General features: G+C 40.2%; 1 protein-coding gene across 1 annotated transcript in view; it reads left to right on the forward strand.

The window, feature by feature from the left end:
- Nucleotides 1-2,329: 2,329 nt before the first annotated feature.
- The window catches only part of CHP1 (calcineurin like EF-hand protein 1), a 43,262-nt gene continuing 28,479 nt past the window's right edge, over nt 2,330-17,112 (forward strand). The window contains exons 1-2 of the mRNA XM_045823593.1: nt 2,330-2,640; nt 10,389-10,461. Coding sequence (XP_045679549.1) covers nt 2,574-2,640; nt 10,389-10,461 — 140 coding nt within the window. The 5' untranslated portion in view covers nt 2,330-2,573. The remainder of the gene's footprint in view (nt 2,641-10,388; nt 10,462-17,112) is intronic.

Below are 17,112 nucleotides of genomic sequence, written 5' to 3' on the forward strand. Positions count from 1 at the left end.
AGATGAGTTTTCTTCTATGGTTGTTTCAATTTAAAAGCTGCTTGCCTTTGCCCAACTATGAATAGTCAACCACTGAATTTGCAATTTACTTTAAAATGAAACATTGATGGAACAATTATGGCATAATTCAACTAGGAAGAAGGTAAGAAGATACATAGTAATTTAAGCTAGATACATAACCTATATTTTTATATTTTAAGGTCTAGCAGGGGTGTCCAAATTTTGGTGTCTCAAGGCTACACTGAAAGAAGAAGAGTTGTTTTGGGCCACAAATTAAATACATTGCAACATGTAATCACACACAAAAAAATCTCATAATGTTTTAAGTGAATTTATGATTTTGTGTTGAGCCACATTCATAGCCACCCTGGGCCGCAAACGGCCCATGGCCCCAGGTTGGACACCCCTGGGAGAGGGCTTTTACAAATGTTATTTGTTGCCTACAACAACCACCGCCTAATTTACACATGCAGAAACTGAGGCTTAAAGATTTAAAACACCTGCCCAAAGTCACATATTTAGAAGGTAGTGGAACCTGAACTAAAACCAGGCACCTAGGGGAGAGTATGTGTAGTCTAGGGCAAGACCAAGTGTTAAGCATCCAGAGAATATTGTCACCAAAGCGTCTGAGAAAATCATTTTTTTTAAGTCAACCCAGTAGGCAAAAAGGGAATTTTCACAGAAACAATAGGACATAAAAGTGGAAAAACCAGACCAAAAATTCATTTATATTTTTAAAAGATAAGAAATAAAAGTTTGTGAAATGCTTGCAAAGTAAGGAAACTTAAGAAATGTTAAAGTCAAGGAAAAAAATTAACACAAAGCAAAGAAAGCTTTGACTGAAGACACCTGCAAATGGAAGATTCAAGATTAGAAAGGAAAAACTAAGATCAGGATCTAGAGATGGGCTTCAAGACAGACTCACAACAGGGCCATTCCGGTGGCTGACATCAAGATTTTTCTACCATACCCACACTCGCAAGATTAAAAAGAAGCTCCTATGGCTTCTAGACAGGCATATCAAAACCATCCCACTCAGGACATACGGAAGCAGACATCACTAGGTCCATCAAGAGCAAATCAGTAATGAAAACAACTCGGTGAGTCTAGAACCTAGGTCTCATGCTAAGCCCTCAAAGCCTTAGGCAAAGGTTAAAACTAATAACTCAAATTAAATTGGGCAGCTTGCCAAGAGCCCCCCAATGTATATGTATTAAGTGATAGCGATCAGAATCTGGTTCTAATCATATCTGAAACCTGATCTGTACAAAACAACTAAAGCCCTGGCCCAGCAGCTCAGTTAGGCCAAGGTGGGGAAGGCTGTGGGCCTTGATCCCAGGTCAGAGCACATACAAGAATCAACCAATGAATGCATCAATAAGTGGAAATTGATGTGTGTGTGTCTGTCAAAATAAAATTTTAAAAATTTAAAAGAAAAAAACCCACTTGAGGGGTGTGTGTGTGTCTGTCTGTGTGTGTGAGGGGGTTCTTAAAAGGCATTGAAGCCACAGGAAAAGATCTACCGGTAGTTCACCTGAGAGGGTGTACTAATTTAACGGGTACGGTTGTCTTCAAGAAAATAAAAATATGTCATAAGAACAAAATGCAAGATTCCTCATTTTTAAGGCAAATAATAAAATAAAAGGCGAGCCATACACTAGGAATTCACTCTTCTTTGCTGTTTGGGGGTTTTATCCGAAGGAAGTTTGGGAAATCCTGTCCCACTTTTCGCCAAACGGTGAGTTCCTCCGGCCTCAGGCTTTACAACTTTAAAACTGAACTGCTGTTGAAGAAGAACTCTGGGCGAGTTCCAAGCTCGCGGCGGCGGTTATCTAAGGACAGGAGAAACGTAGGGAGCCCGGGGAACCCGCTCCACTCAACGGACGCGCCCAACGAGAGGTCCAGCTGTTTCCTGAAGAGCCAATCAGCGCGCAGTCCCGAGACAGATTCCCCAGCGCCCCCAGCGGCCAGGAGAAAGAGAGGGCTTCTCAGAAAAATGAAAAACGAGGAAATGCAACTCCCAGCATGCCGTTCCCAGGAGACACACCCTAGAGTTCGCACAGGCGACGTTTAGTCTGTCTATTTTTATTGTTTTTCTGCGCCGAATGCTACCCATAGGGTGGGATTTCTGTGTTAGAGTTCTGTGAGACACTGCTTTGTTACGGGCTGCCTGTCGCACGTTAGCTCGTTGTAAAGTGAATCAATGGCATTGCCCCTTTAATTGCAGTCGCTAGAGCCAGAGTGGCATTGCTCTTTTAAGGACGGTTGCATCACAATTCTGGGGGCGGGGCTTACCGGTAGGGCTACCGGGCTTGGCGCTCCGGTGATTCATTCTGAGGCCGGAGCTGGGGTCGCCTACGTCGTCTCCTGCGCCGGGCTCAGCCTCGCTCCTGATTGGCCACCCTCGGGGCCGCCCCCGGCCGCGCAACACCCTCGGGTACCCTCCCCAGGCTGTGGTGGATACGCTGCCCTCTGCCTTCTTGATCCCTGGCCCTTCCTCTGTCCCCTCCTTCTCTCCGACTACCGCAGTCCTTTCTGCCGCGCCTGCTCCCGGAGGAGCTCCCGGCTCGGTGATGGGGTCTCGGGCCTCCACGTTACTGCGGGACGAAGAGCTTGAAGAGATCAAGAAGGAAACTGGCTGTGAGTTCGGGTAGGGGGTGGGAACGCGGGCTTCAGGACCCAGGGCTGCTACCGCTGAGGTCTGGAGCTGGGGTACCTGGAGGTTTGGGGGGTACTGGTCAGCCTCCAGCACTGGAACTTCGGGGCTGAGAGCTGGAGAACCTGTTCTTCCAGCTACGTCTACCCAGAGCGGGGTTCTGGCTCTTGCGGGGGCTGTCCTTTGCCTCAAAGGCAGGCGTGTAGATTACTTGTAGGGCACAGACACTGCTCATTTCTCCTCTCCCAGCTAAGGAAAGCCTCCGACCCCCTTTATCTTCCCACCAACCTGAAATTCAGGAATTCTGGATGGACCCTGTAGAAGACAAAATCGCTTTCTGGGCAAGGACTTAACACCACTGACATCTGTGGGAAATCCAAACAAATTCTTGCCACAGTTGGGGAAAAAAAAACCCGCAGAAAGTCAGTCGTATAGTAAGACTTTGAAAGATGTGACTCGGTGACAGGAGACCTTGAAAGAATCAGGGATCTGACGGTATACTTTTGAACTTGTGGAGAAAAGGCATGGATACTGTGACCGCCGGTTTTTACTTACTCTGAGGATGCTTGCTGTCCCTATTTCAGCTACATTGATTTCTACTGTGCTATTGTGCTTTATGCAGTCACCATGGAAATTGGACATGTTCCAAAAATCTCAATGTGAATTTGTACTAGGAACTGATTTTTTTTAATAGTCCAGTCTCTTCTTCATTAACCTGAGCAAAGGAGCAGCAAGGCTTTGGGAATTCAAATCTCTGTAAAACACCATCACCCACATTGGTATAGCCCTTGATAATGCATATGATACTTTCTATTCTCAATTATCCATTATGACTCTTGTATTTTACATGAGTTATGTAAGCATCTGAAATTTGTCCCTTCATGATACCTGTCTACGACAGTGAGGTAACCAGTAACTCAGTGGCCTATGTGCAGGTAATATTGGAGTATACTGAGAGAACTACAGAATTACGCAGGCAGTGTGACCTGAGATAAATTCAGTGCTGTCCAGTGCCTTCTGACAAATTAAACTTTCTATAACCTTAAAGTCGGAAGGGCTGTTATTTAGCCTCAGTTCTTGTCAGAGTGGATTATTGCTTTCAGCATCCCGTAAGGTATGTCCGTTATGCTTCTCCATAAAGACTAACAATGATGAGCTCAATGTGTACCATTGCTGTCCTTTTCATGGTTTTGGATAATGACAGAAAGTAGTTAGCTGTTTATAATGCCCCATTTGTTTGGCTACTTAACTTTCTGGTCAAGCATTTTATTACATTTTGTGGCCATGATCCCTGGCCTTTCTTGAAAATATAAGAACTATGTTAGGTCTAAGGTGACAGAGGTAAAGCATTTGTGCTTAAAATAAAAAGTCACATTAATGAGGAAGTGTAAAGTGTGGATGGGAAAAGGCTGTTTTTTGTCTCAAGATAAAGGGAGCAGTAATCCCATTCTGACGTATTTACATTTGACCAAATGAAAATGGTCTGGGTGCTAAAGGACTCTGGATTATTTTACTGTATGACTTTCGTAAACACAGAACTAAGTACTCCTGGAAGAGCTGTTTTCCTCGTTATCAAAAGGTGAGTCAAGCCTCACAGAGAGTCTTAACCACAACCAGTGCAAATGTATGTACTGAACCAGAAAGCCTAAAGAAACAAGTACTTACTAAATTCCTGCAATGTCTGTATTCAGTACCGCGCTAGGTATCCCAAGCAAATGGTGATGAAAGATGCCCACAACTTGGTGGTGGAGATAAACCCACAAGAGTTAGGATTAGCATCAGGATATAAGGTTACTGAAATTGTGTGATACCCACCTGCAGAATTCAGGGAAGCTATGGGGCTGGCCTTGTGGAGGACAAGCACTGGGCTTTGACTTGTGTGTGAATAGGTTACATTTGGATAAATTAGGACATTTTAGTGGCTTCCAAGAGCATTACCCCCCAGCCTGCTACACAGTTATTCCTCCTCCCTAGGAGTTGAGCCATCAGTTTATCTAGTTAGTGTCCATCAGCAGAATTTATTTTATTTTATTTTTTTAAGTAAGTTTAAAAGTTTTCAATTACAGTTGACATATGATATATTAGCTTCTGGTGTACAATGTAGTGATGAGATAGTTATATAACTTACGAAGTCATCACCCCAATGAGTGTAGTATCCACGTGACACCATATATAGTTATTAGAATACTATTGCAGAGTTAGTTTTTAAAGCAGTAGTTTTAAAGCAGTATGATATCAAAGGCTTAGAAGAATAAAAATAACAGGGTGGGGGAGAGAGATGGAATTTGCCCTGATTTTATCTGCTTCTTAGTTTGGGAAACTATCAGTCAGAAACACTTGAAGTTAAACACAAGTGTAAGACATTTCACTGTTCCCTTTGCCTGTAAGAAAATATAGCATAATTGAGGAAAATTGACTTTAAATTGCAATCAATAAAAAATGTAAACAAGTTTTCCTAAGTCTAAATTGATTAGAATTCATGTTCACTAGTTTAGCCAGCATTTGAAATTTAATCTAAGTGATTCTAGGAAAGTAATTCTAGGTAAGAATTACTGGTAACATCTAGTCTTAATTAAGCCTAGACTGCATTCTTGAGAGTTAATTTTGGTGTTCTTGATTTAGTTTATTTTCTATTTCCTTTCATTCTTTAGCTTTTAAATTTTCTCCTTTGACACTCTAGTAATGAGTTATTTGAGTCATTTCCCATACAAGAATAAACCAATGAATGAATAAGTAAGTGAAACAACAAATCAGTATTTGTCTCTCCTTCCCTCTATCCCTCCCTCTCTCTCTCTAAAATCAATAAATTAAAAACACTTTTAAAAAAATAGCCATTTAGAATATATGCACATGTTAATTGCAGCATTATTTACAATAGCCAAGATATGGAAACAACCCAAGTGCCCATGAATAGATAAGTGGATAAAAAAAAGGTGAGATGTGTGTGTGTATACACATATACAATGGAATATTACTTGGATATGAAAAAGAAAAATCTTAACATTTGGGACAGCATGAATGAATCTAGAGGGTGTTATGCTAAGTGAAATAAGACAGAGAAAGACAAATACCATATGGTTTCACTTATATGTGGAATCTAAAGAGTAAAATAGCCCTGGTGGTATACTCAGTGGATTGAGTACAGGCCTGCGAACCGAAGAGTTGCCAGTTTGATTCCCAGTCAGGACACGTGCCTCATTTGCAGGCCAGGTCCCCAGTAGGGGACCATGTGAGAGGCAACCACACACTGATGTTTCTCTCCCTCTCTTTCTCCTTCCCTTCCCCTCTCTGTAAAAATAAAGAAATAAAATATTTTTTTTAAAAAGGTGAAGGGATTAAGAACTACAAATTGGTTGTAACTATGAAATAGTCATGGGGATATAAAGTACAGCATAGAGAATATAGTCAGTAATATTGTAATAACTAGGTACGGTACCAGGTGGGTACTTGAATATCAGGGGGGACACTTTGTAAAGTGTATGATTGCCTAACCATTATGCTGTACACCTGAAACCAACACAAAATAATAATGTCAACTGTAATTGAAAAATAAAGAAAAAACAATTAGATTCAAGTAAGGAAAAAATTGAGTTCCACAATATCACTTGAGACAAATTGTGTAAATAAGAAGTAAAACATATTAATACAATGCCTGAATAAATATCAGAATATATACATCCACAAGAAAAAAATAGCCATTTAATCTGAAAATTAATTTATGCCAACTGATTAGTAATGAATACAGATTCACTTATTTTTAGTCTGTAGCTTCTGGTGTGTGTCATTTGGTTTGAGGAGGTGTTAGATTGGTTTAGGAAGTAAATGTTACTTCCTAAAGATTGCATATTTTTCACAGGTGTAGTGATGATAGAACCAGCATGGACTTCTGGACAGTTGTAACAAAGAGCACCAGGCTGGCAAAAGCAATTGAGAATAATTTCCTAGGCTAGAATATAAGTGGAAGTTCAACTTCAGGCTGTGGCTGCTACTACCTCCTAATGCAGAACCTCTTCCTGGCTCTTACCTGCCATGCCATAGTCCCTGAAGTTTCTGTCACTGCAAAAGACCCTTCTGTCTTCTGGCTTTAACTGAACTAGAAATGCACATAGTATAACTTAACACCTGTAGTTGGTTTGGGGTTAAGTGATTTATACTTCTCTATACTCCCCCCCAACTTATTATAATGAAAATTTTCAAATACAAAAAAAAGTTGAAATAGTATAATGGTCTATATACACCTCCCACCTTAATTCAACATTTGTTAACATACTATATTTACTTTACATATTACACATATGTTTAATGAACCAGTTGAAAGTCATATCAGAACTCTTCATCCCTAAATACTTCTGCATGAAGTATACTTCTGCATTTAGTATTCCTATATAACTACAACTCTATTATCACACCTGAGAAAGTTGACAGTAACACTATTATACTATCCACCATTCAGTCCATATTCAAAGTTCCCGCAATTGTAAAAAGGTTGTTTGGGGTTTTTTTTTATGTCTTTTAAGTCTCTTTTATTTTTTAGATTCCCTAAGAGAGTAGGTCAGCTCTTGAAGTTCTCTTGTCAGGGGAAATGCTGGGGTGAGAATACTTAGGGGCGCAGGGTTTGACACCTCAGTCTTTTATCTAAAGTTACCTTTGGTTGCTGTTGTATGCTTTACCTAAGTTATCAGTCTGTTTTCCTGCATTAAGATTTAAAATAAAAGTGAGGGCAAAATAACTTTTTTTTGGTTCCTCCCTTTTCATTTTTATTTTTCCCTCTACTATTTCTCCTTAGTGTTTGGTACTTGTCTGAAATGCCCTCCTCCTCTGAGCTCGAGGCAATGACGATAGAAAGATTAGCAGGGCCTTCTAAGTAATCTTTCAACAATATATAATAATTATTTGCCCATCAGTAGAGAAAAATACAACTTCATTCAAGACATGTCCATGTGCGCAGCCTTCTGAGAGTAATTGTTGACTCCTGAGACTTTCTCTGAGTTTCCGTGATTTGTGCAGCTTTGGGGCACTTGCCCTGCCGGCTAGCCTAGTGCTTTCTGGTGAGAATGTTATACTGGAAACTTGTCCTGCCTTCAGTTTGTGGCAGTTGCAGTACCGTTCTGCTTCTTGAAGTTGCTCTGAATACTGTGCCTTGAAGGTTGCTTTATATTCTTGGTCACAGTGAATTTAGCACCAAAATTAAAGCTTTAAAACTTTCCCTCCCTCCCTCCCTCCCTCCCTCCCTCCCTTCCTTCCTTCCTTCCTTCCTTCCTTCCTCTCTCCTTCCCTCCCCCCACCTGTTTTCTTCTTTTTCCTGTTCTGTCTTTTTTTCTTCTCCTCCTCCCTCTGTCAACAAAGTTCTTTTTAACAGTATCATTATAACAATGGTTATGAAATTTAGGAAATTGAGATGTGACTGTATTCAGTTGTGTTAAAAGTTGACATATAGCCCAGTTTGTCCTAGAAGAGAGCAGTTTATGGTTGTTTGGCTACTTATTTACATACTTACTTTTAACATACTGGTGAATTATGAACTCAAGCAGCCAGAAACTGGTCTTTTATTCTGAAATATGGGGTGTAAATGCCATACCAGTACTTACTAAGGGAATTTAAAAAATCATACTATAAGAGGTTTCAGCGCTTAGTTCTTTCAGATGATGATCTAGATTAGAAAGGTAGCTGATGGTTCATTTATAAATTGAAGGGATTGGCCTAGATGACAACATTCCTTCCAATTTTAAAACTGTATAAATCACTATATGTGATTATTTATACACATGTGAAATTTTTAGTAGGATTCACAAAAAACTGGTAATAGTGTTTGCCTCCTGCAAGAGAGACTAGGGAACTCAGTTGCTGCAGAGACTTCAATTTGAATGATTTCCTTGTTAAAGAAAAGTAATCTGAAATATATACTAGTCTGCTAAAAACCAATCCAGTGGATTAAATATTGTGCAGTTATTAAAAAGGTCTGCAGAGCAATATAGAAAACTTGTGAATTAATAAATTAAAAGTAAGCTATCACACCTATGTAGTCAAGTGACTGATATTAGATGGTATATGAAAAAATGAAAACAGTGCTGTTGAGATTGTGAACAAATTTTGCTTTTTCAAAAAATCTTTTGGGAACGTTAGTAATTCATTAACTAGTTAATTTTGTTAAACTAAAAGGAATTTGAGTTTGAGAGAAGGCTTTAAGGCCCCAGGCCAATGCTGGGGTGAACTCATCAGGTTCCTGAAGAAAATGGCTGTGGCTGGCAGAGTCAGGAGAAAGGTGGAGAGTAGTTAGTGCAGGTGTAAAACTGTGCCTTTAGGCTTGTGATGTAAATCCTTACCTCATGATGATAACAACTACCCTGGAGTGCTTATTGCCATGTGCTACTTTGGCAAGCACTGTCTTCTCGTGTACTCTGTTAGTTCTCTCCATGGCCCTGTTCACATGCTACTCGCTGGTTAGCCTGGCTCGGTGCATGGAGCATCACTCTGTCAACCTGACCCTCCCCAGAGTGTACTCTTCACACCTGCCCAGCGGGCAGAAAGGTCCACAGAGCTTCCTCAGTGCCTGGACCCGCACTGGCTTTGCGCTGGCTGGGGATGATTGGGCCGCATTCTCTGCTCCCTGCTCTCCGATGCTGAAGCAGCCACAGCTGCACCTGGTGTGTAGTCTCAGCCTAGCTTTGGGCCACTCACTTCCTGCTTTTCCTGCTCTGCCCCTGTTTACTTTGTCCTATTGTTTCTCAAACTGCAAGTACATTTTCGTTTCAGGAGCTGGGGAGGGAAAGACAACCATCAGAACTCTTTCAGCCTGAAGGTACAGCCTGGGACAAAGTCCACATTTGCCACACCCTCTTTGGCTGTTGTCTTTTCTCCTTTGATAACTTTTTTTCCTCCTACCTCCAGTGTGTCAGGAGACTAAACTATTTCCCAGAAATTCCTTTTTGCATTTTTCAGAGTTTTATTGTGCAGTTATTACCTCATGTTAATTGTCAGCTTGTGCCTGAGTTAATCCAAAATGAGGAGCCAAATAGGTTCTTTGTAGATGTCATATGACGATAACATGACAGTTTTACAGATTGCTTCGTTTATTTTCTTGGAGCCCATTCCTTTACTGGGAGCTCAGAAGAGCTCTTGCAGTCACAGGAAAGCGGGTGATCCAAGGCTGTGGTGATCTTTTACTGAGGGAAAGGTCAGTACTGAGGGAAAAGATAAAGCCACTAATGCTTGGTGCAGGAATAAACCAGATTTTAAAAATAGAACCTGAGTGCCCCAGTCTTAAATTCAGTACAAGCTCCCTACCTAGCAGTGCCAGCCTGAAACCTCAAACTGATGAATAAGTATGTGTTTTTAAACAAAGCACTCATTTTCATAGCCTCTAAGTGAGGGGACTGAAAGGTGAAATTCTCACAATTTCCTTTTCAATGAAAATTGGCTTTGTGTTGTTAAATCTTAACCACCTGATATTTACCATGACACCTCGTCTTAATTAAGCCTAGACTTCATTCCTGAGAGTTAATTTTGGTTCTTGATTTAGTTTATTTTCTAATTCCTTTCATTCTTTAGCTTTAAAATTTTCTCCTTTGTCACTGTCGGGATGTGTTAATTGAATCATTTCCCTGTTTTGCTCACTTTGAAGCAATTAATGGTGGGCTTGGTCCAAAAAGGCAGCCTGCTTCCAAAGGGCCACAGGGGTTCAGTTTGAGCGCAGGGCGTCTTCTCCATCCGGGACTAATTCTGTGTTCTTCAGTTTCCCACAGTCAGATCACCCGCCTCTACAGCCGGTTCACCAGCCTGGACAAAGGAGAGAATGGGACTCTCAGGTAGGCAGTTCCGTTGTTTTGCGTCGATGTCTGAATAGCTAGCTGCCTTTATCCCAAAGGCAGACACAGTAGGCACCTAGCATGCAGTTTGCAGGGACCATTTCTTCACTTGTCTTTCTTTGACTGTCTTTGATCCAAAAGGGAGTTAAATAAGCAGAACACTAATATTACATTTATCACTAGGTGCTTGTTGCTGTACTCCAGCTCCCCTTAGATTGGGTGGCCACTGTTCTGATCCTAAGAATGTACTTTTGAGAATTTCAGTTCTCTCTGCTTGAGTTTTCTCATACCCCTTTCCCAAGAATATTAGCTTTTAGAGGGTTGACCCATCATAACCCAAGGCGGGGTCAGGTAGTTTTGTCCTCTCTCCTATTTCCCAGCACAACCTATAACACTAGGGTATGTCACTTTGTAGTATTAATGTTACATAAGATGTTCAATATTTTAATCCAGACCAGTCGTGCTCAACTGAGAGCTGCTTTGCCCCTGGGTGGCAGAATGTCTGGAGACATTTTCGATTGTCATGACTGAGGAATGCCACTCTTGTCTAGTGGGTAGAGGCCAGGAGTGCTGTTAGACATCTTACGGTGCACAGGACACCCTCCCACAACAAAGAATTGTTCTGCCCTAAATGTCCAAAGTGCTGCTGGTCTAGAGTAAGTACATGATTTCAGAGTAACTTAATGCTCTATCATTTCATATTTGTAATTGTCTTATCATAGTCAAATGAAAAAGTACCTCCTTACCACCACCTCCCAACCTAACTCTCAGTAACTTTGTTACTGTTATTCCTCAGCTTTGATTGACTGGTATAGAATGAAGCTGCTTGCCTTTCTGGTGGCTGGCAGAAAGCACTTTAGTTCTTCGGAAGCTTCTAGTATGTGTGTGGGATGTTGCATAAAGGGGGAAGGAATATAGTTGCTAAGCCTTTATATGTATCCTGAGGCAGAAGAGCTGGAGAATGCTGGCAAATCCATAGAGCTTTGTTTTGTTCAAGGCAAGATCTGCTGTTGCTAGAAGCTGGAATTAACCAAAACTGTGCTGCACAGTCATTAAAATATGGAATGCCTACCATGTGTGAAGACCACGCTAGGTGCTTTTCCTTATTCTTTTTTAAATTAAGGCAAAACACATATAACATAACACCATTTTAAAGTGTACAATCAGTGGCATTAAGTATATTCACAATGTTGTGTAACCATAACCACTCTCTAGTTCTACATTTTCATCACAGATGGAGAGTCTTACCCATGAAGCAGTCTAGTTGCCCTACCTCCGGAAACCACTAATCTAATTACTTTCTCTCTTTGGACATTTTATATAAGTGGAATCATACAGTAGATGGCCTTTGTGACTGGCTTTTTTATTTAACATGATATTTTCAAGGTTCTTGCATTATAACAAGTATTAGTATTTCATTCCTTGTTATGGCTGAATAATATTATATGTATGTTCCACATTTTATTTATTCATTCATCAGTTGGGTTGTGTACGCCTTTAGGTTATTATGAATGTGCTGCTGTGAACATTTTTTTGTGTGGGCATGTGTTTTAATTCTTTTGGGCATGTACCTAAGAGTAGAATTTGAGTCTATGGTAATTTTGTTTAATTTACTAAGGAACCACCAACCTATTTTCCCAAGCAGCTGTACTGTTTCATTTTCCATTCCCACCAGCAATGTAGGAAGGTTCAAACTTCTCCACATCCTCACCAACACTTATTATCTCTCTTTTGATTCTAACTATGTAAGTGGGTGTGAGTGGTATATCATTGTGGTTTTGATTTGTATTTCCCTAGTGACTAATCATGTGAAGCATTTTTTCATGTGCTGGTTGGTCATTTGTGTTTCTTCTTTGGAGAAATGCCTGTTCATGTCTTTTACCTGTTGTTTAATTGGTTTATTTGTCTTTTTGTTGCTGAGTTGTGGGAGTTCTTTTGTATTCTAGATATTAGACCCTTTTCAGATATATGATTTGCAAATATTTTCTCCAATTCTTTGGATTGTCTTTTCACTCTTCATAGTATTCTTTGAAGCACAGAAGTTTTAATTTTGATAAAATCCAATTTATCTGACTTTTGGTGCGTGTGCTTTTTCGGTGCCATATCTAAGAAACCATTGCCATATGCAAGGTCATGAAGATTTACCCCATGCTGTCTTCTAAGAGTTTTGTAGTTTTATCTCTTATATTTAAGTCTTTGATTCATTTTGAGTTATGTATTTTATACATATACGCAAAAATATGTTTTATATACATGCTATATATATCATATATATGTGTGTGTGTATATATATAGTGTGTGTGTGTGTGTGTGTGAGGTAAGAGTCAAACTTTTTTGTTTTTTGCATGTGGATATTCACCTGCCCCAGCACATTTGTTGAAGAAACTATGTAAATTTGCATTTGAAAAATAAACCAGATTAGAAATCTCTACATCTCCAGGACTCCAAATCTTCAGCTCCAATACGTGAATAATTTGCTTGAGTTTGGGATTATATCTTCCTCATAAATTCAGATTTAACCACTAAGTAAATATATAGATTCAAATTAGTTCTGATTCCTTTTCTTTATATAAAGCGAGTGATTTGTAACTGTGTATGTTTTAATCACTCTCACTATTTGCTAGGGAACAGAGGGAAAGCTTTTGTAAAAGGGACTCTTTCTCCTTAGAAGGGGGTGAAAACTTTCCAGATGTCAGCTAATGTTACCTGCTCCTTAAAATCTAGGTAACACTTGCTCAACCCTTAAAACACTATTTCACACTGGAAAGCCAGTGAATTATTAACTCACTCATTTGACAGGAGTTATTGAGTACCACTGCTCTCAGTGCTGGCTTCTACAGATTCTTGGTGGAAGAAGAGGTACCAGGAAGTGATGGGGTAATTCTTGATTTCTTGGTTACCTGGATCTAACTGATTTTTTATACCTAGCTTTATAAAGTACTAGGTCTTAAATCTGTTCTTTAATCTCCATCATGGTATGCATTAAAATATGGGGGAAGCCCCAAGCCACCTTGAGTGCAAGAAGAAATGACCTCATTGTACTATATAGTTAACAACTAGAATATCTATGTAAGTCATTTTGTTGGACCCACCAACTATCAGTGAGTTCACATGGCTGTGCCTCCTGACAGTGGCCTTCTCAGCCTCTGGTCATCTTATTAAATTGTCTTCCCCTCTCCCCCAACCCTGTCTTCTGTTCTACTCCCTCCAGCCTTAAAGATTACCTGGTATACTCTAAATTCTTCTGTCAGTACAGAGCAATTTAGTGTCTCCAATCTCTCACTGCCAAACTCGGGTCAAGGCCTATCTCGACCTTTCCAGTACCTATCTGGGTATCCAGCCGATTACAGACGACCTCCAATATTTTGCTACCTGGAACAGACTTTTAGGAGAAATATTTTCTCGTCTACATTTTCTTCACTTTCCTCTGCTAAGATGCTCAATGTCTAAAGCCAGATTCTGCAGAGTGAGAGGCTGTGGCGTACCACCCAAAGCATTCTGCATTCCTTTGTAGCGTCAGTCCCAGTGGGAACATGAGGCAGAAACTGCACAGCTTTGGTTAGAAATGGAACTTGTGGAAAGTGCTCTCAGAGATTGGCCCCAAAGTATGTTTTATAGAACGCTAGTTCCTTGGTCTTCCACCTAAATGTTGTGTTGAAAAGAAGACAGACAAAAGTTATCCACTAAATTTTGTGAAAGCTTAGTAATAAACATGGCTAACCTGGCTTCTTTATTATGGGGTTTCCCAGCATCTTTAATATGCTCGAGTGAATTGGGCATCTTCAAGACGGGAGTATTGTAAACAGTGTTTGCCAAATTGGTTAGTTATTTCTGTGCAGAATCCCTTTTACATGGACTATCTCTTCAAATTGGTGTTTCATAGAATACTGTAACCTCACAAATCTTACTTTCCTAAGATGCTGTTATGTTGGGTGAAATGTACCACTGCCATTGAAATAGGTCTTTCTGAAAAGGCAGTGGAGTCCTGTAAGGAATCCTGAAATGGTCAGTTGCAGGGCAGATCAAAATGGGAGCCTTTAAGTATAATCTGTGCTGATCTAATCCATGGTCTTAGAAGTCAAAATATGATTACCTATCAGAGACAGGAACAGGTAGAGACAAAGGGAACATCTGGGTACCAATCATTTTCTTGACTTGGGTACCAGTTACAATCTTCACCAGCAAAATTCATAATGCTGAATGCTTCTGGCTTGTCCTCTTTTCTATGTATATGTTATACTTCAGTAAAAGTTTACCTCAGAAAGGTCCTCTGCCTATTAAAATTGGCAGTAAACTTTAAAGGTCTTTGTCAGATAATTATTTTTCTCACATAAAACCTTGATGAAAAATATTTCTGGATATTAAATTCTATAGGTTAGGTTGACTATAGGGGACAGTACAGACCAGCTAAACTCTGTAATGAAGTTATTACTGGGAATTGCTGGTTGGCTGTGTTGTTTGATATCACTTAATGATTACCTATAAATGTTAGGAGACTGTGTCCTGAGTGGTAGCTGTTTTTCTGCTTAAACACTAAGTGTTTTTAAGGTTAATTTTCTTGTTTCATTTTATCAAGGATAGATGATTTCAATATTCTGGACAAGCACTTGCTCTGTAAACAGTGATAACAGTCACTCCAGAATGGAGTTTCACAGATGAGAACCATGATACCAATGTAATTCTCTCTTTTTTTTTTATTTATTTATTTTCATTGTTGTTCAGTTACATTTGTCCCCAGTTTTTCCCCCTGTTGCTCTTCCCTGCCCCGTCCAATCCCTGCTCCCAAAGACAATCCCTACCCCATTGTCCTTGTCCATAGGTCTTTTGTACATGTTCCCCATCCCCCATTACCTCCCCTCCCCCACTCCCCTCTGGTTACTGTCAGTTTGGTCTTTATTTCCATGTCTCTGGTTCTTTTTGGCTCATTTGTTTTGTTGATTAGGTTCCACTTATAGGTGAGATCATATGGTATTTGTCTTTCACCACCTGGCTTATTTCACTTACCATAATGCTCTCCAGTTCTATCCAGGCTGTTGTGAAGGGTAGGAGCTCCTTTCTTTCTGCTGCATAGTATTCCATTGTGTAAATGTACCACAGTTTTTTGACTCATTCATTTACTGATGGGCACCTAGGCCATTTCTAGCACTATTATTATAAATAATGCTGCTATTAACATTGGGGTGCATAGGTTCTTTTGAATTGGTGTTTCAGGATTCTTAGGGTATATTCCCAGCAGTGGAATCACTGGATCAAAAGGCAGTTGCATTTTTCAATTTTTGAGGAAATTCTGTACTGTTTTCCACAGTGACTGCACCAGTCTGCATTCCCAACAACAGTGCACCAGGGTTCCCTTCTCTCCACAAACTCACCAACACTTGTTTGTTGATTTGTTTACGATGACCATTATTTTCTCTCTCAAATCTTTAAATATGTCCTCTTGATGTTCTGAAATTCATAGTGATGTACCTTTTTGTGGGTTATTTTCTATTATTAATTGCTTAGCCTTAGTAGGCCCTTCTTAATCTAAGCATATATCCTTTAACTGGGAAGTTTTCTTCTGTTATATCTTTGAGTATTTCTATCCCTCTATTTTCCCAAAACACCTGGTGAGCCTTGGTTGTCCACTCATATTTGAGAAAAGGCCTGGTTGGATTACTGTAGAAAACTGACATGGGTTGGCTTGTGGCTGATTTCTCCACAGGTTTTTCCCTCCTATACTCTGAGAAGGACCATTAAGTTGGTAGGCATCACTTTAGGGTATGTGGTCAGGGAGCAAGAGGACAGATTTGCATCCCCCTACTCCGAATAAAAAGACTGTGTTCCTGGGTGGCTAACCTCCCACAGTTGGTTGAAGTTCTGCCCAAGTAGGCCTTTCAGTTTCCTCCCATAGCAGTGTTCCGTTTTTATACTAGGGACGAATGGTTTTATATTGTGGGGATGGGCACTGGCAACAGTAGGCAGCTGGCCCATTCTTTGTTTCTTTAATTAATTACCCTGAATGCTGCTTCCTTTACCTAGCAACTTGGAGCGTGGTACCTTGCTGAGACTGCAAGTCAGAATGGCTCTCTGCTCTGCTATAGCCTTTCATGGGCCTTCTACTTTTACCTGTTAATACATTTGCATCTATTTTCTGACTTCCAGAATTTGTCGAAATCCCTTGTTTATTAATATCCTTCTCCCATCCTCATTGTTTATGTCCCAGATATGTTCTCATGTGTAAATTTTTTGCTGACATTTCAGGGAGTTCTAGAAAATGAGAGGAGGAAAACATGTATGTGCCCACCATCCTCAACTAAAAGTCAGATGCAGTGTTCAGTAAGCCAGTCTAGCCCTTGAAAACTTAAACTAGCAAAGAGTGACTTCAGCACTTATTGACACTATATATTAAGAAAATTCTATTATCTGCCCTGGCTGTAGTGGCTTAGTGAGTTGAGCACTGGCCTGAAAGCCAGGGGGTCACTGGTTCAATTCCTGGTCAGGGCATCTGCCTGGGTTGCAGTCTGGGTCCCTGACTGGGGGTGTGCGAGAGGCAACTGACTGATGTTTCTCTCCTGCTCTTCCTCCCTTCCCCTCTCTTTAAAAGGAAATAAAATATTTTTAAAAAACAGAGAATTCTATTATCAAAACAATAAAATTATTTTATCAATTTAA

This window comes from Phyllostomus hastatus, unplaced genomic scaffold, assembly GCF_019186645.2.
Source record: "Phyllostomus hastatus isolate PE091 unplaced genomic scaffold, TTU_PhHast_1.1 phas_scaffold_501, whole genome shotgun sequence".
Classification (NCBI taxonomy): Eukaryota; Metazoa; Chordata; class Mammalia; order Chiroptera; family Phyllostomidae; genus Phyllostomus; species Phyllostomus hastatus.